Genomic DNA, 27,854 nt, shown 5'->3' with positions numbered 1-27,854 from the left:
AGTGAGCGAGCTGGAAGCAACAACGAAACACACGGACCGGTGACGAATATCTCAAAAGAGTGCTCTGAGAGCACAATATCCCCCGTTGGCAACTCGGCCATAACTTTGACAAAATGCGACTGAATTGAACGAAATTGCAATATGCGCATTATCGACATATAACAAAGAATCCTGTCAAGTTTTGTGAAATTCCTCCAAAAATTGAAAGAGGAGTTGATTTCAGAAGGCGAGTACCCTTCCCAGGACGGACAGATGGACAGACATCGCCACGACATAATCCCCCTTCGGGCCTTACGGCCAGCGGGGGATACTAAAAATTGTGAGGGAAGTTGATTTCAGAAAGCAAGCACACCTTGATGAAATTGCCAAAATACAAGTTTGTTAATAATCAAGGGCATAACTCTGGTAAAATTTGCCCAAATTAAACGAAATTTCAATACGCGTATAACTGTCATATAACAAAGCCTTTTGCCAAGTTTGGTGAAATTCCTCCACAAATAGTGAGAGGAGTTGATTTCAGAAGAATGTACACCCTCATGAAATTGTCAAAGTACAAGTTATTTAATCAAGGGTCAAAACTCTGGTAAAATTTTCACAAACAAAATTAAATCGCAATATGCGTATTACCGTCATATACCAAGGCCTTTTGCCAAGCTTCGAGAAATCAGTCCAAACATTGTGAGGAGTTGATGTCAGAAGGCAAGCACACCTTCATGAAATTGTCCAAGTACAAGGTTGTTAATCAAGGGCCACAACTCTGGTAAAATATGACCGAGTTGAACAAAATAACAATATGCGTACTACCGACATATAACAAGGCTTTATACCAAGTTTCATGAAATTCCTCCAAAAATTGTAAGAGCAGTTGATTTCAGAAGGAAAAAACACTCATGAAATTGTCAAATTATAATTTTGTTAAATCAAGAGCTGTAACTCTGGTAAAATGCAACTGAATTGAACGAAATTACAATATGCAGATTACCGACATATAACAAAGAATCCTACCAAGCTTCGTGAAATTCCTCCAAAAACTGTGAGAGGAGTTGATTTCAGAAGGCGAGTACCCTTCCCAGGAGGGATGGACAGACGGACATCGCCACGACATAATCCCCCTTCGGGCCTTTCGGCCAGTGGGGGATAAAAACTCAAGATGGCGGTGCTTGTGAATTTGGTATATTGCATTACATTATGTTAAAAAAACGCTTCAAGTAAAAGCTCATCACAACACCACACAAAATTAATAACATATTCCATAAATAAGTTATTTGTTCTTGAATCGACACCAGTTTTATGTAAACACTTTTAAATGTCTTCGAAGGCCAAATGAAAACATGCTGTTCTCCCATACAAACATACGGGAGGTTGATCAGCGCAGCGCTGTTAAGCCAACTACAAGCGTGGACCTGAAACACTAATATAGCACTACATCTGTAAAAATCTGTCCTTTAAAATCCAAGACACTGTGATCTTGCATTGCAAACGTAAAACACAGAAATGTCAGTTTCTGCCTGGTGGCATCAAGAAACTTTCAGGAAAGTTTAAAGCAGGTACGCAGAGCTTTTATTTTTAAATAAATTTCTGAGTGGATAGTATCTCCAGCCTTGTATGCTGCATAAATGGGAATTAAAAATATATATTTTTCAGAGTTAAAATCGACCGCAAAGTTGGCATTGGAGTTGCCCTGCTGAGCCAGCCAGCCCTGAGTGCGTGACGTCACAGCGGTAACCAGTTTTAAGGCCGAGGCCTTTTACAGCTATAGACCAAAGTCATATAAATAAAAATTTATGGTGAAAGTAAGAAATACCGTTACCGACTTGCTCAACTAAGACTGATTTGACTTCAGGGTTGTTTTACAATCAGGGTACAAAGTTTGTGTCACAGGGGTCCAAAATTCAAATTGATTCAAGCTGGTTCTTGTACCAGTTTTTAAGTGAAGGACAAGTTAAAGAACAGATTGCAGGTAATTTTTTGACATGTGTATGGTAGTTTTGTGTAATCTGCTATAGAGATCTTGCAGTCACGTGACCAGAAAGTACACAGCCGCCATCTTGTCGGTAAAAAACACAGCTGAATACTGCTGCACTCGTGTACAGAATGGATCAATTTCAACCGACGGACTACACGGCTCGTTTTTCTAAATGAACAGATAATTAGATATATGTCTAAAATAAACGACCTACAGATTAGTGACCCTTATGGCTTTCCGGACGTAGTTTTCACGACCGTGTCAGTGGATATTGAACTGCCAGCGGAATACCCAGACGTGTATAATTACCTCATTAACTTTCCCTCGCTGTTCAGTGGTGAAGCACTGCGTGCTTATAAATCTCTGGACAGTTATCTTTACAGAAATTCAGGATTTGTCAGCCGCGGCATCTTGTAAACAAGAAAATAATCCTCATTGGACGGGTAAGTCACTTAAGTATTGAGTATAGCACTGACCAGCCGATTATAGAATAAGGTAATTCCAGCTGTAATTCTAAATCGTCCGTCTCTGGCGTTGGAGAGGTAGAGGCTTAGCAGTGGAGATTTGAGTGGCTGTTTTCTGAGCTTAGTCAACAGGCCGGCTCTGCCTGCAGCCTCGCTTTTGCTTCCTCTCCCGACGCCGCCTCCTTCGCCTGCCAGACCCGATAACAATCCACGGAGACCCCGCTGGTCTCGCTATCTCGTCCAGAATGTTGTGCATGCGATGGAAATCGCTACAAACTGTCATTTTCTGCTGGAAACCAATGTCCAGTAAGTCCATACGGTTGTAGTGGATATTGAAGTCCGGTACAGACGAACAACACGCAAAAATACACACAAAAAACATAAAAAACGTGCACAGGTAGGGAGAGCTTGTAGCCGCAGCCGTTGTAGTAGAATTGTATATAGTAGGGTTTTCCAGAAGAAAAGGTAGAAGTAGAAGGCGGAAAATGGCGTTTGACCGACAAGATGGCGTCTGTCACAATCTGGATCGGCTGTGACGTCACATGCAAGTGCTCCATAAGATGGGAGAAACAAATGAAGTGATTCTCGGAGAGGACATTTTTTTTTGACAATTCCGAATCCACTACTTCCATAGTGCTTTTAAATATAAGGCTGTAAGCTTTGTGTTAGTTGTCTCTAATATTTATGTCCCAATATCTTGACCACATTTTAGGACGAAAATAATCATTTTAGATATGTCATTTTATATAGAAAAATTAGCTGTCTCGGAGAGGACTTTTTTTTTGACACAATTACATACTAATTTGATCAAAATAGTCTGAAAACTTACTGGCATTCAACATTAAAGCTTAACTATGTTTCCAATGATATGGAACCAAATATGTGTTTTATGGTATAAAGAATGATTTAAGTGCATCCCTTTTGGAGCTACCTGTGGTCAAAAAAGCACTTTTTCTAAATGACACGAGTAATTTTGCTAAATATGATATATATTGCCATACATTCACCAAAAATAACTTTATCACCAATTTTTTTTTTTTTTTGCATGGTAAATAGAGCTATCACAGGGCTACAATAAACAACCAAGTTTATTTAGTCAAGCCTTTTGATATTGAAGATAATAAGTGTTAAATGTGATTTTTAGCTTGCGTACCCTGATTGTAAAACAACCCTTCATTGATTGTGGGTTGACTCTCATTAAAACAGGATAGGTGTTATAACTTATGCAACATACATGTACATGCATGCATTTTCACTGATAAAACATAAAAGCCTAATTAAATAATCAGATGAACTGAGACAATCACATTCTGAAGCAAATTAAATAATCTTATACCGGTAACTTAAACACACAATACAAGTTACATGTATTAATCTAAATGCAGGTAAACAACGTTTGTTGTTTTTTATCCAAATGAGAGTCGGAGCTGGCGGCACGGTGGTGTAGTGGTTAGCGCTGTCGCCTCACAGCAAGAAGGTCCAGGTTCGAGCCCTGGGGCCGGCGAGGGCCTTTCTGTGTGGAGTTTGCATGTTCTCCCCGTGTCTGCGTGGGTTTCCTCCGGGTGCTCCGGTTTCCCCCACAGTCCAAAGACATGCAGGTTAGGTTAACTGGTGACTCTAAATTGAGCGTAGGTGTGAATGTGAGTGTGAATGGTTGTCTGTGTCTATGTGTCAGCCCTGTGATGACCTGGCGACTTGTCCAGGGTGTACCCCGCCTTTCGCCCGTAGTCAGCTGGGATAGGCTCCAGCTTGCCTGTGACCCTGTAGAACAGGATAAAGCGGCTAGAGATAATGAGATGAGATGAGATGAGAGTCGGAGCTTACCCATCTGCGTTCTCACTTCTTGAAGGCCGATCTTGTGGCCGATTTGTTTTGAAACAATCTGACTTTCAGTTGTTCGTTCATTTCTCCATTCATTCGCTTCTTCCATGTAAGGGCAAGATATTGCCGCTGAGGCAAGCATATCCAGCGGAGAAATCAGACGGCTGGTCCACTCATTCTCCATTTTCTCCATACTGAGTACTCCGCCATTACTGCTCGGCTCAGGCAATTACTAAAACCCGGGACGGGACGTCACCGGTTTTAGCAATAACCGCGGGGAGGTCACTGCCTGAGCGATAATATGTCCCGTCCTGTTCCGTCCCGGGTTTTAGCAACAACCCTCGGCTCACACTCCAGGAGAACTGGTGCAGCTGAACTTACTTTCCTTTTCTTGTAGTTTTCTTTTCCTTTAATTGTTGGTACTCCACCCTCTTTCAATACGGGCTAATAGCCAATGCTCCTCAACAGATCAGAGGTTTCATATGAGTCTTCAGTAAAAAGTGCAGAGCAGAGGAGAGACCACTTCGTAGGTGCCCAATGTACCCGTGAACTTCTCGCAAAACGCGTCCAAATCTTTGCAGTTTGAACATTCTTGGGCCATGAATGCAACGTAAATCCACCTTCTGTCGTGTTGCTGCACCGACCAGCAACACATCTATGTGGCATGGCGATAAATTAGCTCAAAATGGAGGCTCGGAGTTGCAGTCAGCACTGTGTTTTAGTATAGCGGAAATGGCGATGAGACCGATAGACTTCCTGCTGTGGCGTTACGGACGTCAAGGTCATTCACTCAGACCCGCTACCTATATAAATCACTTTAATCGTAAAAATTACTATATTAGATTTATTGTTAACGCTTAAAACTATTCCTGTGCCATTCTCGAGGTCTCAAGGCGTTTATAAACGAAAGTAAGGCCATGGCTCTGTGTATACGCTTTAAGTAACCTGAATGATTCTCCCTGTACCGCTTTTTTTTTTTGAACAACCTTGGTAAAGTTTTTAGCGTCTGTCCTATCCTAAGAGCTTTACTGCAAGAATGTAATGAATGTAGAGGAGAGCGCTATGTCAAAACTAATGACCCAGCCAGGTCATTAATATCCATGGTTTCGAGTTTATGTAGTTAATGGAGGTTATCTGTTGAAAATCCTTTTGTCCGAGACTTAATTTGGGTTGAGCAGCGCCCTCCGCTTCTCCTGCGCCGAATTATAGCAGGACTGATATGAAAAGAGTAATCGCTCTGTGCTAATAAGCAGATGGGGGAGGCTGGACTGCAGGACAAGACAGAGACAGAGTGTGTGCGGTGATCATTATCTGCAGTCACAGTGTGAATGACTGCTGCAGAAATAGCAGGGTTTCTCCATGAATGATTTTTCCTAGGGATGAAAAGACAGACAGGGTGAGAGAGAGAGAGAGAGAGAGAGAGAGAGAGCGCAAGTACGACTGTTGGAAAACATGAGATCTTATTTGCGTGGGTTTAAACCAACATTTTTATTACTGTGTGTGTGTGTGTGTGTGTGTGTGTGTGTGTGTGTGTGTGTGTGTGTGTGTGTGTGGGGTGTACAGTCAGTGACGGATCTTATCCCAAGCTTATTTACTCAAGTAGTACATGTAAGCTGAGAGTCCAAACCGAAGCCAAAGCTCTTACATCGAGTCATAAGGGACACAGGAAGAAAGGTGGAGGAAGAGAAAGAGTGAGAGCGAGGTTATGTTGACCCTGTGTAGTCTGATGATGAGACGGTTGCATTAAAATCCCATAAAACATTACACCAAGTTGATGCTCTCGACCATCAGCAGATACGGGGAGGATTTCCGGTGAGCTGCCATGGCCAGTGTCTGATTTAGATCAGGCGGGTGAGAGAAAGAGTGCGTCAGGGTGAAAAATGGCCGCAAGATGCTCGGAGACGAGTCAATTCGTCGACGTTCACTCGTCCACTCTGTGGGGATGTCAGCTAGTTGTGGAGGGCAAGGACATAAAGGCAGGCGATAAAGAAAGAAACATTATATAGAATACACAAATGAGTCCCATTCTACAGTCTACGACTAAAATCCTTTGCTTTAATGGACCATAAACACTTCATCCGTTACGAGATTTCATTTGGAGAAGTGGCCACAAAGCGGGTCCATCCCACTACCGCCTGCTCCTGAAAGGAATTCCTCTGTTATTTTTTGTTGTTGTTCTTAAAGCTGCAGAGGGTTTTTTTAATCCTTGCACAGTGAACTTGATCCACTACAGAACGTCAATATCCAATCCAACTCAGCTGGTTTAGAGTCAGATCACCGGCACATGCCGGCTCAGAGGAAAATAAGACTTATTTTCGGTTTTACAAATCAGACAGCAAGTCAGAAAACAGAACAGCAAATCGGGGGGGGGGGGGGGGGGAGCATAAGCGCAAATAAAAACAGCACAGGAAAATCGGGAAACAAAAGAGCAAACAAGAAAATTCAACATCATATTTGTGTTGCTGATTGGGAACAACTTGGGATTATCACAAAGAAACTGCTGTTCCAGAAACGGCTTAATTGCTGTTCCGTCTTCCACTTCGCTGTAGTGTTTTCTCTTTTCCTTTTTACCATTTTCCGTTTCAATTTACTGCCCAGGGCGGCACGGTGGTGTAGTGGTTAGCGCTGTCGCCTCACAGCAAGAAGGTCCGGGTTCGAGCCCCGTGGCCGGCGAGGGCCTTTCTGTGTGGAGTTTGCATGTTCTCCCCGTGTCCGCGTGGGTTTCCTCCGGGTGCTCCGGTTTCCCCCACAGTCCAAAGACATGCAGGTTAGGTCAACTGGTGACTCTAAATTGACCGTAGGTGTGAATGGGAGTGTGAATGGTTGTCTGTGTCTATGTGTCAGCCCTGTGATGACCTGGCGACTTGTCCAGGGTGTACCCCGCCTTTCGCCCGTAGTCAGCTGGGATAGGCTCCAGCTTGCCTGCGACCCTGTAGAACAGGATAAAGCGGCTACAGATAATGAGATGAGATGAGAATTTACTGCCCCGTTTTCTGATTTGCTGCTCTGGTTTCCCATTCTGTTTTCTGACGTGCTGTTCAGATTTGCCATTCCGTCGTCCGCTTTGCTGTACTGTATAGTTTTCCATTTTGCTGTTCCGTTTTGCTGTTCCATTTTCCAAAGCACTGGTCAGTTTTCTGTTGACCTGTTCTTTTGCTGGCCCGTTTTCCAATTCCTTTTTCCGATTTACTGTTTCATCTTGCGGTTCCTTTTTCTGATTCGCTGTTTCAATTTGCTGCTCCATTTTCTGATGTGCTGCTCAGATTTGCTGTTCCATCTTCTGCTTTGCTGTAGTGTTTTCCGTTCTGCTGCTCCTTTTCCCGATGCACTGCTCTGCTTTGCGGTTTCTTTTTCCGATGCGCTGCTCCGTTTTCCCATTTCTTCTCCCAGTGCGCTGCTCCATTTTGCTGCCCCTTTCGCTGTTCCTTTTTCCAACGTGCTCCTGTTTTGCTATCCCCCCTTCCCAATGTGCTCCTCCATTTTGCTGTTTTTTTCTCCAATGTGCTCCTCCGTTTTGCCATCCCCTTTTCCCCAACGAGCTTTTCCCTTTTGCTGTTCCTTGTTCTGATGTGCTGCTCCGTTTTGCTGTTCCTTTTGTGATGTGTTTTTTTCCCCTGTTTTGCTGTTCCCTTTTCCGACACGCTGTTCAGATTAGCTGCTCCATTTCGCGTTTCTGGATTCGCTGTGGCGTTTTCCAAGCTGCTGCTCCGTTTCTGATTTTCCAGGGGTCTTTCTGATTTGTTTTCACGCTTCTGGTTTTGTTAGCATTTTGCATTTATGGCCACAATAGTAATCTGATACGTAGTTTTATTATTTTGCACATTTATTGCACTGATTTGCTTAGGGTTTTTTTTTTGTCGGTGGTATAAAATAAAAGCGCCAAAGCTGGAAATTTAATTTTTAGCCTGTTTGTAGATTTTAATTTAAGTGCAGTTTGACATGTTCTTTGCTGCATAAATTAAACAGCCAAAGGCAAATAAATAGTCAGCTCCTTTTTTTTGGTCGAGAAGTTAAAATCAGCAGTCTGCTAGAACACATCAGGGTGATTCCTTCATGTTTCTGAATTTCTGAGGTACCCAAAAAGCACCCATTCATGATTAAGTATAAATACAGCCAGGTCTCGTCTCATCTCATCTCATTATCTCTAGCCGCTTTATCCTGTTCTACAGGGTCGCAGGCAAGCTGGAGCCTATCCCAGCTGACTACGGGCGAAAGGCGGGGTACACCCTGGACAAGTCGCCAGGTCATCACAGGGCTGACACATAGACACAGACAACCATTCACACTCACACCTACGGTCAATTTAGAGTCACCAGTTAACCTAACCTGCATGTCTTTGGACTGTGGGGGAAACCGGAGCACCCGGAGGAAACCCACGCGGACACGGGGAGAACATGCAAACTCCGCAAAGAAAGGCCCTCGCCGGCCACGGGGCTCGAACCCGGACCTTCTTGCTGTGAGACGACAGCGCTAACCACTATACCACCGTGCCACCTCAATACAGCCAGGTAATACAGTAAAGAGTTAATAAGGAGGACTAAAAACCAAATCATTTTGAAAGTCCGGGTCCAAGAAAGTGTCAAAGATGCTGAGATAATATCACTAAGTCAGGAAGAAAACTTTATTCATCACACATTTGTGAAATTCCTCTCTGCATTTAACCCATCTGAAGCAATGAACACACATGAGCAATGAGCACACACGCATAGCATGGCTGCCCACTGCTCTGGGTAACAGCGCCCGGGGAGCAGTTGGGAGTTAGGTGCCCAAGGCCGTCCCATATTAACCTAACCACATGTCTTTGGACTGTGGGGGAAACCGGAGCACCCGGAGGAAACCCACGCGGACACGGGAAGAACATGCAAACTCCACACAGAAAGGCCCTCGCCGGCTGCTGGGCTCGAACCCAGAACCTTCTTGCTGTGAGGTGACCGTGCTAACCACTACACCACCATGCCTAGAGAAAGAAGTCAAGTAAAGTTCGGCTCAGCAGCCACGTGTGCGTCCTTCACTGCACGATGCATCCGATCCTCAATGTCAACACATTTTAAAATCATGCAAAGGGAAAGAATGGCTACAATACTGTGGGTTATACAGTGAGAAATTAAAATACCAATCTTGATCAATCAGAAAATGTTCCATCTGTAATGGTGTTATTATGGGCAGTTCATCCGAAATGAACCAAATGCACTACGGTGCATAGCTGAGTCTCATACCCCTTTTCCACCAAATCAGTTCCAGGGCTGGTTTGGAGCCAGTGCTGGTGCTGGTTCACAACTCGTTCAACTTGTGAGCCAGCTGAGAACCAGTTTGCTTTTCCATAGCTCGCGGTGCTAAGGGAAGCCACTTCATTATGTCACTATATACGTCAGTTACGTCGTTGTATACGTTGTTACGTTTGCTTAAACCTTGGCGCGAATATTGAAGCAAAAACAACACGGAAGAAGCAGCAGCAGCAGCAACAACAATAATAATGGATGACTTCGCGTTTGTACAGCTGCGGCTTCTCGTCGCTTAAAAATGGCGATCTTTCGCGGTCTTGTTATTGTTGTTGGTCTTAACAACTCCGCCCCCCCGCTGACGTAAGCGGTTCTTTCCTCTGGCCCAGCAGAGAGTTGGTGCTAGCCTGGAACCGCTTTTTCTGGCCCCAGAGCCAGTTCTTTGTCAGTGGAAACAGAAAACCCGGTTCCAAACTAAGCACTGGCCCCGAACCAGCCCTGGAACTGCTTTGGTGGAAAAGGGGCATCAGTGACTACATTAAGAGTCAATGAAACGTGGACGATGCAGTCCACCGTGGAAGTCGTGTCAGCTAGCAGGCAGCAAGGGTGAAACAAAATGGTGGCACTGTGTACAGAAAGGCCATGTCAGTTTTCAGCGTCATGTGAAAATTCTATTCAATAAAATGGTCTGAAATATCCAGGCACAGAAAAGAGCTGTTGTAGAGTGAGTCAGCTTTCAAACGCTCTGGCAAAACACCCAGGAATTACTTAGCTTAATTTGCCAAGCATAACTCAAACAAGAGGGAGCTGGAGAGAGCCAGACAGAGGCCAGGATTAAGATGAGTGTGGGAGCAGACAGTGGAATCGTCCTCCAGCGAAGGTCTGAGATGTGCTGTCCAATCACAGCAAAAGCTCAGAACGGATTACAACAATGAAGATAAAAAGTAAAAGCATAGTTGTTGAAGTAACGAGGCACAAAACGATGAAAATGCCCTTGGAGAGTTCTCTAATAGCAAAGAGCATACAAAATAATACATTTCATAAAGTTCTAAGGACAGTCACTGAGTGTATAGACAACACACCAGTAAAATAAAGCATTAAATACATTTATGTACAGTTAGGCGTATCAGACGCTCACTGGCCGTGCTGTGAAAATTGTGCATGCGGATGCTCATCTGAGTTTCCAAATCTGTCATTGCTTAACTCTTGAATATATTCTATCGTAAATACTATCATTAAAAAGCTTATAATCTCTGCTTTCCAAAGAAATTCATCTTGTTAAGATCTGTTCAGTACTTTGGGAGGAATGGCAGGTTGAAGTTGGTATAATAGAGTACACTCTCTGCTCGCGTGACATCAGGAAACCGCCGGTGCTTTTTAAGTTCCGGGAAAGCGCTGAGGTTCTCTCTCTCTCTCTCTCTCTCTCTCTCTTCTGATCAGTTTCCGACTGGATTACTCGTGAATATCAATCAGATAACTTTTATAGGGATGTTCTCTCGCACTCACTGTTTCTGATGAAGTATTCAGCAAAATTTTCCGTCTGCTAGTTTTGACTTTATGCTTCATGGGAGATTTTGAAGTGAGTTTTCATAGCTTTACCTACTTATTTTTTTTTCAAATCAAACTGATTTATATGAATACATAACTATTTTAGAATATAACTGGAGTTGTTTTGATGAAAAATATTGAGATCTCAGTGGTCAGGATGAGATTTTAAAAAACCAGAAGTCAGAAACGCGAGTGTCAATTTCAGTTCAATTAATTGGAAATGGTTATCGGTTGTGGCTCACACAGTTTTTTCGAGGTTCGCCTTGAAAGCTGTGAATATTAATCGAAATAATCATTTATACTCTTTCATATAAAACACTAGTAGGCCCTACTTAGAAATACAAAGGCCTACAGAGCACAAAGAGGGGATTAGAAATAGTCTTTTATTATTATTTTTATTTTGATAGAGAATGGTAGATGTGAATGACATTCAATGATTATTTATGCATATTTTATAATTAACATTGATTTCTCCTTCTTTGTGATGTATAAATGAGAGTTAAGATCAGCTTTATATTGCACAAATAAAGCCATTTGGTGAAACTTTGAAGAAGAGAGTGTGCCGATTTAACCTTTTTACCTAATCAGCATAATTAATACTAATTAAATGCTAATTTGCATAATTTGTTTTGACGAATTTTTCAAACTTTGCATTCAGTATACAACCGTCTATGTGCCTGCAATTTCCATGTAAATATCCTGAAAAATAGAAAAGTTATAAAGATAAAACATTTGATCTCATTCATTAATGAGGCCCATTTTGGACCATGTGATCCGAATATAGAATATTACGGCAGCTTTCTAAAAATTAAGCCGTTTTTTCAATCTTTTATTGCTAATATCTCAAGAACAGATAAACATTTTAATTCTGTAAAACATACGTTGTTTAGCATTCAATTCTGCATTCAATGAGAGCAGTTTCAAGCAATTTGGACCCAATTTGAATTTTCACCTGATATGCCGACTATATGAATGAACTTGAACAGCCAGAGGACCATGAGAGCATATGGCAAAGGAAAAATATTAACTGACCGTGTGTGAGTCTTGTATGATATGTAATATGATTTTTCTGGCACGGTTGTGTTACTCTTGGCTTGTAGATCAGGAAATAGTTGTTATTCAATGCACAAACCTGGCTGAGCTTTCTGTACACTCTATATATATTTATGACCTTGTGTGTGCGCGCGTGTGTGTTCCAGAATTTGATCCATATACAATAAGTGAATTTAGTGTGATCGAGGAAAGCAGACCCACATGTCGAAATGGAGCAGTCCTTATCGAACACACGCACAGACACACGTTCCACACATCATGAGAAACAGCTAAGATGACTAATCCTCACAGCTGAATGTATCTTAAGGAGATCTGACTTACATTATATAAAAGCAGAAAGACGGCAGTATACAGCACACACCACAGCGTGACAGTGTGACTCAAGAGTGATGAGCGGCAGGGCTCTGGTCTGTGCCTACTGTAAAACTGGAGTCTAATGAACTTCGCTTCGGGCAGTTAGACTACAGGGTACGTGTGGGGTTGTGTGTACCAACGTTTAATGAGTCACATTCAACTCAAAAGCCAACATTCGGACAAGAAATGTGGTGAAAAATGTCATGCTGCCACACATACTTGGAATGAACATTTCAACCATTAAAAAAAAAAAAAAAACTAATTGCTTTCTCCAGCATCTGTAACGTAGATGTGATTTCAATCTGATCATTTTTGACCCACTTTTCCATACTGGGTGAGGAACAGAAAACATGCCGTCTCACAACTCCGCTAGAAGGGCACATGGTCATCGCTAGTGATGACTGTTTCATTAGAATGCGCAGAAACGCAGATGGGCTGTGAGGCCCACATCAGAGCGACAGAGTCGTCCGCAGTGGTGGCACGAACTGCCTGGCTGAGCTGCCATGGAATGTCTGGCTTCGTGAGCCTTCGTATACGCCCTTTGACGCTTGTCTTCAATTGCGGACACTGAGCTTTTAACTATGCTTGCATCCATGTTGCATCCGAAGCATCCCTTTCCCATGTCTGATCGATAACTCTGGCGTTCTTCATGTTCCTCCTCAAGACGTCTTTGTACCTCAGTTTCTGTCCTCCTTGTCTCCTCTTTCCTCGGCTCGGTTCTCTGTAGAAAACGGCTTTGGGTGGTCACGTGTCAGGCATGCGCCAGATGTGTTCAGCCCAACAAAGTTGGGAGGCTGTGATAAGGCCTTCTGTACACGCTTACTGTATTGGCTCACCTGAGGACTTCTCCATTGGGGACCTTGTCCTGCCGTCTTATTTTGAGGATTTGACGCAGGTGTCGGAGTAGTAACCTGGTCAGTTCCTTGAAATGTTTCATGCATTCGGTGGTGTAAAGCAGAGATGGTAAGACTGAGGCGTTGTATACGTTCAACTTGGTGGTTCTCTTGATGTTATGATGAGACCATAGTTGCTTTTGTAATGCACTAAAAGCTTTGGTGGCACCTTGAATCCAGAGGTCTCCCTCCAAGTTTGTGAGTTTGTGTCGGTAACTGCACTGCCCAAGTAGATGAAACTCTCAGAACTCCTAAGATGCGTTCCATTGACCAAAACAATGTTGTTTGACCTTGCCTGTGGCTCAGGTGAGGGTTGGTACAGGAGTTCTGTTTTCATGGTATTGATTTTCAACTTCTCCTAATGAAGCGCCTTGCACAGTAAGGTAAGACAAATGATGCTGTGCCCCCATCATGCTGTCTCTCTGGACCTCCAGACCGGATGCCAAGTGGTGCACAAAAGTGCCACAGACCTAACAGGTATGGAAGCTGCCCCGCAGTGACAACTGACTTGCCGAGTGATGCCATCCATTGGTCATTTGAGTGGCTCTTCTGCATGCCATCAGGTGGGTTCATCCGCCACATTGCACCAAAAAGCACCCTGCTGCCAGCACCTTATCGGTGATGTACTATTTAACCCATAGCTGGAACCCAGGCAAGTGCTACCAGTCCGGGTCACAGCAGACCTGGGAGTGATTCAGGGATAACCCCACTTTCCCCAACACTCAAGTCCTCCTGGACCTGAGACTCACAGTTTAACGTCATACCCGGGACTAGGTAGGGCACATGGTACAATGTATAATCAAATCACTTGAATCTAGGATAATACTAAAGCTGTATACCAAATTTCATCCAAATCTGTTCACTAATTTTTGAGTGACGTTGGGAAAAAAAAAAAAAAAAAATCCTGGCTCGACATACACATCTGGATTTACATCAATATCTGATTATTTGTTTCTTGGTCAATGGCTCATCTTTCCTCAAAATTTCATTAAAATCTGTTATGTTGGAAAAAGTCAAACAAGCAAACAAACAAACAGAGGTGAAACGTAATCTCCAACACAGGCAGTAGAGGTAATTATACTGGAAGTCTCAGGACAGTGGCCAAAACAGGTCAATAAGGGTCTAAAATATGTGAACTGAAAACAAGCTCTGCATTCAAGCAATCACCAAATGCACAGATTCAAGCTTAATTTATAATAAATACTTTTGAACAAAAAAAAAAAAAAATCACTTTCATACAGTGGCAGTTCATCCATAAAAGCAGGTTAATCTTCACAAAGTCCTCATTTCCAGCCCTACAACTCCTAATGAACTCTTTCTAGTGAAACATACAGTACAGTAGTGTGCAAAAGTCCTAGGCACACGTAAAGAAATGCTGTAGACCAAAAACAGCTGAAAAATTATGAAATGAATGCTGTGTTCACATATATACCGGTACGATAGTGGTATAACTGTATCGATACAAAGTATACCGGTACAGTTTAGTGCATCTGTCCACACTAGCGAGAAATGCTTGCGGTTTTCTTTCACGGAAGTTGAAACGCGTGTGCGTGAAACGTTTCCGTGGTTACTGAGTAACTTCCTTCCGAGAATATGGCGGATGAAACAACGTGTGTGTGCTTTTTGTTGTCAATGTACAGTCTGTATTTCTGGTGGTCATTTATTCAGTCGAATCGTATAAAACGCGCGAGGCAGTTGAGAAAGAAACAAATGGCCCTTTTCCACTACCCTTTTTCAGCTCACTTCAGCTCGCTTCAGCCCGACACGACTCGCGTTTCGACTACCAAAAACCAGCACGACTCGGCTCGCTTCAGCCCTGCTTAGCCCCTAAAACTCGCACCGTTTTGGAGTGGGGCTGAAGCGAGCCAAGCCGTGCCGAGTGAGGCTGGGGGCGTGAGCAGACACTCCCCTGTGCACTGACTGGTGAGGAGGAGTGTCCTCACATGCCCACACACGCCCCGCGAGCGCGCTGGGATCTGTAAACACCGCAAACCCGGAAGGAGAAGAATTACGAATTACGAGAATTTCTGAAGCCTTATGCGCCTCGCCTCATCTATACGCTCTTGCCAGTATCTGTTGGCGTTGTCGGTGACAACAAGCCACAGCACCAAGACCAGCAACACTAACGACTCCATGTCCTCCATGTTTATTGTTTACTATTCGGGTCGTGAGACTACCGCTTAAAAGCTCACTGATGTCACTGTTTGCGCTGCTTAACGACATCACGTGACGTCCACCCACTTTCGCTAACTCCACCCAATGTGCCCACCCACTTCCAGCCAGCACAGTTCAGCGCGGTTGTAGTCGAAATGCAACTCCAACAGCCCCGCTCAGCCCGACTCAGCACGGCACGGCTCAGCCCGACTCAGCACGGCACGGCTCAGCCCGACTCAGCCGCGTTTGTAGTGGAAAAGCGGCATAAGAAAACGAATCTCCCTTTCTCCCCCCCCCTCACTTTCTCCCTCTTCCCTTCTCTTCCCCTCCCTTTCTCCCTCTTTCCTTCTCTTCCCCTCCCTTTCTCTCCCTTTTCCCCTCTTCCTCCTTTCTTCCTCCCTCCCTCCCCCTTTCTCCCCCCTTTCTTTGCTCCATGTAGCTCCACGGTCGTTTTGAGCCATTTTTGACGTTTTATTTACAGCTGGAAAGCACGTGCGTATTGTATTGTATTGTATGAATAACCCGGAAGACGTAGGAATGGTTCATTGCGCTTGCGCATTATATTTGTATCGATACAGAGCCGCTTCATCTGTCCACACTACAGCGAAGCGCTACAGTACTGATACTGTACCGGTACGAAACCCATACATTTGTGGGTTTCGTACCGATACAGTTATACCGCTACAGTACCGGTATAGTTGCTAATGTGGACAGGTGTTGCGGTACGAAAGTAGTTTCGTATCGGTACAAAATCCCTAGTGTGGACAGGGGAAAAATGTTTCAACATAAAAAAAAATATATACTATAAACAGCAGTAAGCCATAATAAATGAAACAAAGTCGATATTTGGTGTGAGACAACCCTTTGCTTTAAAAAAAAAATTAAATAAAATAGTCTGAGGTACAGTGAGTGCAGTTTGATAAGGAACTGAGCTGTAGGTTTTACTGAGCGTCTTACAGAAGCAGCCCCAGTTCTTCTGGACACTTTGACTGTCACACTCGCTTCTTCATTTTGCACCAAAACCCAGCAGCCTTCATTATGTTTTCTTTTTTAATCTGAAAAGTGCTCTCTTATGGAATATGCTGCTCAGATACAAACTTTTTTGTTTCCTGTAACATTTAATTTTGTGCTGGAAAACGAACGTTTGGAACTCTGGAAAATTTTCCGTTCACTTGCTCACATTCGTAGATGTTGCGCAATCATGGGGCATGAACACTACCCTTATGCCGCTTTTCCACTACAAACGCGGCTGAGCCGTGCCGTGCCGAGTCGAGCTGAATGGGGCTGTTGGAGTTGCATTTCGACTACAACCGCGCTGAACCGTGCTGGCTGGAAGTGGGTGGACACATTGGGTGGAGTTAGCGAAAGTGGGTGGACGTCACGTGATGTCGTTAAGCAGCGCAAACAGTGACATCAGTGACAGTGGCGGAACAAGTCAGAGCCGGGCCGGGGGCGGGGCAAATGACCGGGCCCTTTATTAAAGCTTATCATAACATAATTTTAGGCTACAAAATGTCCGCAACTGCGGTGTTTACCAATTTCAACACTACCGGGTGCAACTATGTTATTTAGTACATCAAGTCCTTCAAACGAACATGTAACTCAGAAACAAAAAACATTAGGATACTGTACATGGCTCATAATAAAACATCAATAGCCTATACTGCGCACATTATTTGAAGGGCATACGAATGAGCGCTCAGAGGTTGCAACGGTGACAGGAAGAGTCAGAAATAAAAGGAGGGCGGTGCAAACCTCACTGAATGCACTGTGTTTACCAATTTCAACACTACGGGGTGCAACTATGTTATTTTGTACATTAAGTCCTTCAAACGAACATGTAACTCAGAAACAAAAAAACATTCGGCGACATACTGTACATGGCTCATAATAAAACATCAATAGCCTACTGCGCGCATTATTTGAAGGGCATACGACGAGCCTTGCGCTCCGCGAACTCATCCACGATGCTCTGTATGTCACTGATTCAGTGATCTTTTAAGCGGTAGTCTCACGACCCGGATAGTAAACAATAAACATGGAGGACATGGAGTCGTTAGTGTTGCTGGTCTTGGTGCTGTGGCTTGTTGTCACCGACAACGCCAACAGATACTGGCAAGAGCGTATAGATGAGGCGAGGCGCATAAGGCTTCAGAAATTCTCGTAATTCGTAATTATTATTCTTCCGGGTTTGCGGTGTTTACAGATCCCAGCGCGCTCGCGGGGCGTGTGTGGGCATGTGAGGACACTCCTCCTCACCAATCAGTGCACAGGGGAGTGTCTGCTCACGCCCCCAACCTCACTCGGCACGGCTTGGCTCGCTTCAGCCCCACTCCAAAACGGTGCGAGTTTTAGGGGCTAAGCAGGGCTGAAGCGAGCTGAGTCGTGCTGGTTTTTGGTAGTCGAAACGCGAGCCGTGTCGGGCTGAAGTGAGCTGAAGCGAGCTGAAGTGAGCTGAAAAAGGGTAGTGGAAAAGGGCCATTAGCGTCCAGAGAAATATTATTGCACCTAGTGGTCAAAAATAGGAACTGCATCAAGAGCTAATAGCAGAACTCCACAGGGGCAGGATTTGTGCTGCACTATACTTGCTCTTGTGAACATTTTTTCATTGGAGGGATAGTGGCCAGGACAGGTAATGACTGGGTTGCCAGATTGGTTTCATTTTTTTAAAAAATCCAATGATTGATCATTGGCTGGAGCCAATATCTTGTTTTATAGTAAATGAGTTCAATGGCCATCACTGTATGCGTGTAGACAGAGTCACTGGTTCACTTTTATTTACAAATCTCTATGGTATGGTCAATATGTCCTATACTCAAAAAACAGATTTCAGTTGGCGGTAACTCAATGTCAACCTAAAACGAACTGAACTGGTTCTACTGGAAGAATTTGAAATCAATTTTAAAGGATACGCATAGAAGTCCATTGTAGTAGTTTAGGTCCATCGGTAAATATTGCTGTAGATAAGTAATATTTTTCAAACTCGTGTTGTTATGCGAACTGTATTGCATTTATTTGTTGTTTGTTCACTTGTTGAAACTCTGCATGCTGCCTTCATGGCCAGGTCTGTCTTGAAAATGAGATTAATCTCAATAATATTTTACCTGGTTAAAGAAAGAAGCAACGAAATTCTCATAAAACGGCAAAGCGTAAGTGTAGACAGTAGCCTTGTTTCCATTCACCGGTTCTGATAAAGCAATATTTTCAAAATTAAAATGGGAACACAATTTTTGCATTTAAAGGTAGACTGCCTTTCAGATTTTTCCAAGTGTAGGTTATAAAAAGAATTTCCCCCGACACCCAGTTATTTTTGTTTAGTGGACCGAAAGCTACTGAAATCAAATCACAGACTTCTGATTTTATTTGTTATTTTTTTCCCCTAATAGAACAACGAATGAATGAATGAATGAATGAATTAATTAATTAATTAAGGGCCACGTGGCCCTAAATTCTCCGCTATTTTTTCCTGCTTCACCATGACGCAATACAAGATACTACATCATGCATCACATGGTGGGCTTTCCCTGTTCGCGCAAGGCATTGTGGGATACAGATTTGAAACAGGAGAGAAAACAGGGAGTGTGCGAATGAAAATGTGAAAGACCGACTACAGTAACGGAAAATGAGAAGAAAAGACGTTATGTTGCGAAGGAAAGGAAACGCAGGACCAAACTAATAAATATCGGCGCTCAGCGAGCACCTCGGTGTGATCAGCTGTTCGTTTAGCGACGGAATGATGGAACTGTCAGTGTACGGTCAGGGTAAACCTGTAGATGGCAGTAATGCAACACTGTGGCTGCCAGCTGCCGTAAAACCCAAAAGATGAAGAAGGTAAACCTGCGCATGCGCACACGGACTTCCTCTGTCTGCTTAACTGCGCGAAGCGAGCGATTTCATGCACATTATTTGCTCAGGAATCCCTTCAAATTAAATAACTTCGCAGCCACAGAATGGCCTTTTTTTTAAAGATATTACAGAAATAAACGTATCACAATAACCACATTTCAGAGGGAACTAAATTTCACCGATTTTATGAAATCAAAAGGCCGTCTAGCTTTAATGGAAATGGAGAGCATTCACAATTGTGTTTTGGTGACATTTTAAAAATATTCCTTCTAGTATTGCGCAAAACTAGTGGAAACCCGGCTAGTGTGTCTGTGAAAGGGCGATTATGGAACGGACTGATGCGAGTGCTTTAGAAATACTGTACATGTGAAATACTCGTTTCCCCACACAGGTTCTGAGGAGCGTCTCCATTTCCGATAAAAGTTTAAGGCTAGTTTTAGGTGTTTTGTAAATGTACTTGGGATGGAAATGTTGCTGGAAGCTGGTTTATGATATTCGCTCGAAACACACTTGAAGACATGTTTCGCGTTTACGTGTAGCTGCGAGTCTGTACGCTGAATGACGATGTCCGTCGTATGACTATGTTATCGACTCTTACTTGCGTTCTATTCCAAAAATCCACTAGACACCTGTGGTTGGTTGAAGAGAGCAACTGGACTTGCTTGAAGATTCTTGAAAACGTTTCACCTCTCATCCTAAAGGCTTCCTCAGTTCTGTCTGACTAATAGCCTGGTCACACCGCCCGAACTTTGCTGGAGCGTTCCTGGAGCGGTGAAAAAAATTCATCATCGCTCGTAACCGTTCACCACCGTTTAACAAAAGTTGGCCCCCGTTAAAGCAACACCGTATACGCTCGGCCACCGCTGATGTTTCTCGAGGGGCCCTCCTACCGCTCCGAAAGCTTTGAGCTGCACAAAATATTGCGAGCGGTGAGGAGGGGCAATTTTCCGCCCCAGCAAAGTTCACCCCCGCTCCACCAACGCCCAGTCAAAGTTTGGCACCGCTAGACGCAAGTTCGTGGACGCTTGGGTCCGCTAGGCCAACGCAGAAATCTTGAACGCTGGACCACCGCTGCTTCGCCAGTGTTGCCTGGGCGGCGATTAAACGTTGCACAAACTTCGGTGGAGCGGTTGCAAGCGTTTTATGAGCGGGCACGGGGTTGCTGGAACGGTGTCGGGCGTTGAAGCAGCTATCCATGGCGGCAATGAACTTTGGTTTGGCGTTGGTATAGAGGTGTCGGAGCGGGACCAGAATTTGGCTATAAATACGGGGAGAAATGGACCAGGAGCTCATTTGGAATCGAGCTGCCGTTGAGTTCAGACCTCATCTATATCGAATCTGCTCAAAGTTACAGTAAAACTGTATCACCATGGATGCTGAGAGACTTGCTATGATTGGTGCACTAGTCCAGCAGCAGAATCAGAACCTCCTCAGATTGCAACAAGTTGTTGACAGAAGGAGAAGAGAGAGAAGAAGGAGAGACAGAGTTGTGTGGGTCAGACAGTGGATACTGAGAAGGCCTGAACATGGACTGTATGACAAGCTGATGGTGGAGCTTCTATCAAAAATCTATCAGAACTTGTATCAAAACGATCCGTTCAGCTCCGCAGTCACAAGCGGTATGCCGCTAAACCAACTTTATACCCCCGCCGAGCCAAAGCCCGCATGCGCAGAATGCCGCTATACCAATGCTCACGTCACCGCTAAACCAACGCTCGCTACCGCTAAACCAACGCTAAAGCAACGCCGGCTTCAGCGGTGCACAGCTAAGCCAACGCCCGTGTTTTCGATTTTTTTCCCATTTTGTGCGCGGTGACGAGCGTTGTCGAAATTCAGCCCCCCCCTCCCTACCGTTCAAGGAACGCTCCAGCAAAGTTCGGGCGGTGTGACCGGGCTATAATAGGGAGTATCCAGTATTTATCCTCTCATGGATCATCATAGAATCCGAATCCGAATGCTGATGGCTGCATTGTAGGTGGCTGATAAAAGATGTCATAGACACCCACCTCTCTTCGATGATGGTCGTTCCAGGTTGACAAAAATGAACGATCCTCTCTGGCTAAGATGTCTGCCAGTTTTCTGGAAGTCCTCTCATACTCCCGCATACTTTAGGATGAGAGGCGAAACGTTTTCAATGATCTTCAAGCAAGTCCAGTTGCTCTCTTCAACCAACCACAGATTACTACAGTATGTACCTGGATGACTGAGATTCGTCACAGATATAAAATCCGCTAGATAGTAGCTATTCATAATTCAGAAGATATCGCAGCCTCTTCACTTTGTTTTAGGCTGTGCAGTGATTAACGCTGGCTTACATCATCACAATCTTTGATCACATGCAGATCGTTTGTGGTGTTCACATGAACGTTGACTGACTGCTTCAGTAAGTGCCCATGATCCATGTCCATAGAGTCTGAATGAAAAAGAAGGTCTTATGGGTGAGTAAGCCTGCAAGTACATGGTGAGACTACGCTCCTGCATGTGTGTGTGTGTGTTATGCAAGGGCTTGAAAGCGAGTAGATGAAATCTGCTTCTCCAGCTTTTCTCTGTACAAATAAAAGTAGTTTTGACCTTCATTTTTGCCCTCGCAGCTTAACTTACAAACAATAGGACATGTTTGAGTGTGTGAGAGTGTGTGTGCCAACATGTGTTTCAGATTTCCTTTGCAGCCACATGTGCTTTACACACATAATAAATACTGAACGACACCTGATGGAGGCGCTGTGGGTCTTTACCCAAAGCCTCAATCTTTCCTCAGCTCTTCTGCCTTGCTTTCATTACAACCCCCCCCCCAAAAAAAAAACACACACACACACACACACACACACACACACACACACACAGTTTCTCTTTTTCTCTTCTGAGCTGTCTGTTCACAACATGCTTCTTCTCTTGATCCATCTTCTTGGTGCGACATCACAAAAATAAAACTGCTAATAATAAATCAGTTTTAATGTGGGCGTTTATTCCGTATGGTCATCCGTCTGGATCAGAATAGATGAATTGATATTGTGTGTGTGTGTGTGTGTGTGTGTGTGGGGGGGGGGGGGGGGGGGGGGGGTTTGGGCTCACTGTCAAAATGGCACTCATTAAAAGCCCATTAGAGCACCACACATTTATGGTTGTTGAACTCGTGCTAACAGAGCCAAGCTGTACGTGTGTCGTGCTGTACTGGTGCTCAAGTGTTAATCAAACCTTAATGCTGTCGGATTGGAACTTAAAACTGAGCAGGATGTGTGCGCGCACGCGTGCATATCCTGCTGAGGACCAAATGTCCCTACAAGGATAGTAAAATCTGACAATGTCGACCTTGTGGGGACATTTGGATGGTCCCCATAAGGAAATTGCTGTTTTTAAACAAAACAAAACGAGCCAAAAAGTTTCCTTTTCATTACTGAGGTTAACGTTAGTGCTAGGTTGAGGTGCAGGCACAGCATTAATTAACGACAATAATGTCAGTAGAAGGTCCTCACAAGGATAGCGAGACAAATATACACTACCGTTCAAAAGTTTGGGGTCACCCAGACAATTTTGTGTTTTCCATGAAAAGTCACACTTTTATTTCCCACCATAAGTTGTAAAATGAATAGAAAATATAGTCAAGACATTTTTCTGGCCATTTTGAGCATTTAATCGACCCCACAAATGTGATGCTCCAGAAACTCAATCTGCTCAAAGGAAGGTCAGTTTTATAGCTTCTCTAAAGAGCTCAACTGTTTTCAGCTGTGCTAACATGATTGTACAAGGGTTTTCTAATCATCCATTAGCCTTCTGAGGCAATGAGCAAACACATTGTACCATTAGAACACTGGAGTGATACACTATGTTCAGACTGCAACCTGAAACGACCCATATCTGATTTGTTGTGAAATCCGATTTTTTTGTTAGGCCGTTCACATTACCAATTATATGAGACTTGTATGCGATCTCCAATCTGAACGGAAAACGACCCAAAAGTGTCCCGCATGCGCAAATTGACACGTAATATAAGCACATCTACGTAATACGTAAACAAAAAAAAGCGCACTCTTCAAGTTTGCAAGTAAAGCATGGAGATGAGGTGAGAACTGGCGATGTGGTTTTTGTGGTGGCGGCGGAACTCACACAATAATCTGATTAATGTGGGCAGCAGACTAATGAGACCGAAGGTGTCAAATTACTGGAAATTTCCAGAACAATCTTATAATCTTGTAATACAGGATGGTTTAAGTTATAAATCAGTTATAGAAACTGTTTTATTTAATCAGGCTAACAGATCAACATCCAGGTCCCTACCAAATCCATCATTAGCTTGATCAATTCTATAAAAGTCTATTTAAATTCTGAAAACTGTATAAATGTTGTTGTTTTCCACCAAAGACGCGGGATTAGCCAACGCAGAATAGTAACGTTTGTCTCTTGTTGATGACGTGTAGGTCGCATGAATGCGACCTGTCCGGTCAGACTGCAGTCGCATGTGAAAATAACAGATATGCATCGGAATTAGGACCACATATCCAAGCGGCCTGGGTCGCATGTGAAAAAAATCGGATCGGTGTGGTTCAGATTGTCAATAACAAATCGGATACAGGTCGCATATGGGCAAAAAAATCGGATATGGGTCGTTTCAGGGTGCAGTCTGAACGTAGTCTTAGTTGCTGGAAATGGGCCTCTATACACCTATGTAGATATTGCACCAAAAACCAGACATTTGCAGCTAGAATAGTCATTTACCACATTAGCAATGTATAGAGTGGATTTCTGATTAGTTTAAAGTGATCTTCATTGAAAAGAACAGTGCTTTTCTTTCAAAAATAAGGACATTTCAAAGTGACCCCAAACTTTTGAACGGTAGTATATATATATATATATATATATATATATATATATATATATAATGTGTGTGTGTGTGTACACAGTGGGCGTACCCAGACTCATTTTGATTGGCAGGTTCTCTTTGCTGGCTGCCTCCACAAGCTGCCTCCTCACCTCCATCACCGCCTCCTTTTGCTTAGCGACGAGCATCGTCTCCCATAGCAACCGCGCTCCGGCAGACCTGTTGAGCAGAAGGTCACAAGAGGTCAATTGTGGGTGAACATGGGTCAGTAATAACTCTGACTCAGCTCTGGAACGAACACACTTTCATTGTGCAGTGGATTACGAAGCCAGTGTGGGGTTGGCTCACAGCTCTGGATGATATGATTGGCCGAAGATGATTATTTGATTCGGTACAATGCGACACTATAGTTCCCCATTTACCCAAAGACACGTCCAGAGCAGACACGCCGTCTTCATCTGTCCCGCGTTTCGGAACCATCCTTCTATTTAATCTCCATGAGATTCCCAATTCGGGCGAGAAACAACAGCCGACCATGCCTCACCTCATCATTTCCTTTTAACACTAAGGCTGATTACTGCCGTTTAGTTTTATTTACATGATCAGATGACGTGAAGATTCACAGCCGCTCTTGTTTAAGCTTCCTCAGGCTAGACTTAATGCTTTAAGGATGAGGGCTGCACAGTCTATAAACTTCCTATATTTTTTGCTTTCGACTGTTCGGGGTTGTTTTATTTATTTATACAGTGCAGCGCTGCTTTATTGTTGTTGACCTTTTGCTGGAATCCTCATGCAGGAATCTTTTTAATAACTTACCAGGAAGGTTCAATCTTACAGGTCTTATTACTCACTAAATAGACTCACTGCAAAATTAGTTTTGTTTTTTTTTTTTAGAGAGAGCAATAAAAAAAAAAATACAGCACAATATATTTAACAATTATTCAAGAAGTCGTCAAGGTTATTATTCACCGATATTCACTGAGCCTGATAATTGTTTTAGTATAAATACACGGGTGATTATTAAAAAAGTATTTTAAAAAAATTATTTCAAACTTCAAAAGCAGCATGGAAATGTAATAACAGTGTAGCACAGACTTGTGTCACTTATCTACGCTGAGTCACATTAAAATACTTTGTTCTGAAATCGATAAAAAATAAATCCCAATCCCAGCTTACCTGTGAATAGTTTTAGTCCAAACTTGGTAGCATCTTTAGTGCTTTTAGGAACGGGATTTTCTTTCACAGTCTGTAGGTCTTCCTCACTTACAGCGACGACGCGATCGGCAGACATTTTGTCGAGTCGCTCGAGGTGATTATCGAGAAATAGTCCGAATTTCTCGACTAATCCGTGCGTGCGATTTCCGATAATCAGCTGTGTATTTATACTCAATATGTATAAGGGTTTATTCAGAAACATTTTCCTACATCAAGCAACAAAAGAGGTCATTCAGACACAAAGCAAGCATCAGCAGCTAGGGAAATCACAGTAGTTTAAACATAAATTTTTTTGTAAATGCTACGAAAAGGCGGCACGGTGGTGTAGTGGTTAGCGCTGTCGCCTCACAGCAAGAAGGTCCGGGTTCGAGCCCCGTGGCCGGTGAGGGCCTTTCTGTGTGGAGTTTGCATGTTCTCCCCGTGTCTGCATGGGTTTCCTCCGGGTGCTCTGGTTTCCCCCACAGTCCAAAGACATGCAGGTTAGGTTAACTGGTGACTCTAAATTGACCGTAGGTGTGAATGTGAGTGTGAATGGTTGTCTGTGTTTATGTGTCAGCCCTGTGATGACCTGGCGACTTGTCCAGGGTGTACCCCGCCTTTCGCCCGTAGTCAGCTGGGATAGGCTCCAGCTTGCCTGCGACCCTGTAGAACAGGATAAAGCGGCTACAGATAATGAGATGAGATGCTACGAAAAATTTTTTGTGTATTTACCCCTGACAAGGAGGCATCTGAATAGTTATACTTCCATACTATTAGTACGCAAAAGCAGAACGTATCAGGGCTTTCTCCAAAGTGTGGATATGTGGCACTCTGCCGTGCTGTGCGACGTCAGCATCGTACCGTCACTGGCACACCAAAAAAAACATGAATTGAATAATGCAGAGTACTTTCTGCACCTAAATATCTCCTATTCCCCTCTGAAAATGAGTGATAACTATAGAAATAGGAAGATATTGTAAATATATGAGGCATTCCGCAGCATCCCTCACCCACAGTCAACGTCCTTCACACACTTCCAGCCACGCTCAGAAAGAGAGACATCCAGTGGTATTGCACCAGTACCAGGTTAAGCAGGCCCTGCTCAACATCAATGGCAGGAAGGCGACTGGTCCGGACGGGGTCCCAGGACGTGCTCTAAAAGCATGTGCACACCAACTGGCGGCTGTTTTCACTGACATATTCAACAAGTCACTGAAGGAGGCCATAGTCCTCTCCTGCTTTAAAGTTGTAACCATCATCCCTGTCCCAAAGCGCTCAGCAGCCACATGCTTGAATGATTATCGGCCTGTTGCGCTAACACCGATAAGGCCAAACAAAATAATATATACGTGTTTCCTGGGTTTTCAAAATAGGGTAGGTAGGTAGGGGAAAAAAAATTTGCTTATCCCAAAAGTTTACAACAAATTTTCTAGGCTAGGTAGGAAAAAGTGAGACGTTTCCTTTGAAAACTTTTTTTGCAAAATACTCGTTAAACGTTTGCAACTGATCCCAGAACGTCAGAACTGTGTGATTTGTTGTAGGAAACAATGTTGTAGTTACTCTATAGTTCTTCATTTGGAAATATTTTTAAATTGTTGTGAATATCTTTTGCATTGCAATAGGCTGATTTGACAAGCAAACATTTCTGTCCACTGTGTCGCTTTTTGTTCCGAGGCGAACTTCCATTTTATAGGCACCCGGAAGAATCGATGAAATATACTGCGCGTGTGCAAGCAGTCATTTACATCCGACCCTTCGAGGCATGAACACAAGGGTGGCCAGTTTTTCGACTTAAAAATCTAAGATAATCATCATTGTAAGACTAGCAAGAATACGCAGCATTGTTCAGCTATGTATTCGATTGCATCTAACGGTGACCCCTGTCTAGAAATGCCTACGGAATTTGGCTTTGCTGCGACCTTCGGTGTCCGAGTTATAAACGTTTAAAGGTGGGCTGGAGCCATGGATCAAATCAAAACTTAAGTCGCTGAGCAGCGCTTGCATGGTGGCGAATGACTGGCTGAGGCACCGTCCTACCAGGCCGTGCCCGTGCTGGTTTGAAAGGGCTGGAGTAGAGGGAGGTGCATGTTGGTTGTCAATTTACTCCTGACGGGCCTCATGTCTTTCGGCAAATGCCGAGTAGTTTATATGACACGCCCTAATGGTTCTCGTTTGACTTGCCAGGTGGCTGCCAAGCAGGTAGGGTCGGGCACGAGAAATAGTTTGTTTATCGTGGTCATAAACAGTTGAAGGGTCGCAGTGTTTTTACAGGGTCGGTCAGGTAACCGGAAACACATATTATTTTGTTTGGCCTAATCATGAAATGCTTCGAAAGACTGGTGATGAACTACATCAAAGCCTCCGTCCCTGCTGACCTGGACCAGTACCAGTTTGCCTACAAAACCAACAGGTGCGCTGAGGACACCATCTTCCTCATGCTCCACACTGTACTGACTCACCTGGAGAACCCTGACACCTATGTTGCCTCTTTTCCACCAAATCAGTTCCAGGGCTGGTTCGGGGCCA

The 27,854-nt window shown here is 43.7% G+C and overlaps 1 protein-coding gene across 1 annotated transcript in view; it reads right to left on the bottom strand.

Moving 5' to 3' along the window:
* scfd2 (sec1 family domain containing 2) overlaps positions 1-27,854 on the bottom strand; it is a 417,589-nt gene that overhangs the window by 329,884 nt on the left and 59,851 nt on the right. The window contains exon 3 of the mRNA XM_060917394.1: positions 24,226-24,353. Coding sequence (XP_060773377.1) covers positions 24,226-24,353 — 128 coding nt within the window. The remainder of the gene's footprint in view (positions 1-24,225; positions 24,354-27,854) is intronic.

Source organism: Neoarius graeffei, chromosome 3, assembly GCF_027579695.1.
Source record: "Neoarius graeffei isolate fNeoGra1 chromosome 3, fNeoGra1.pri, whole genome shotgun sequence".
Lineage (NCBI taxonomy): Eukaryota > Metazoa > Chordata > Actinopteri > Siluriformes > Ariidae > Neoarius > Neoarius graeffei.
The sequence above is the reverse complement of the archived record's forward strand: the minus strand, read 5'-3'. Positions and strand labels throughout refer to the sequence as shown.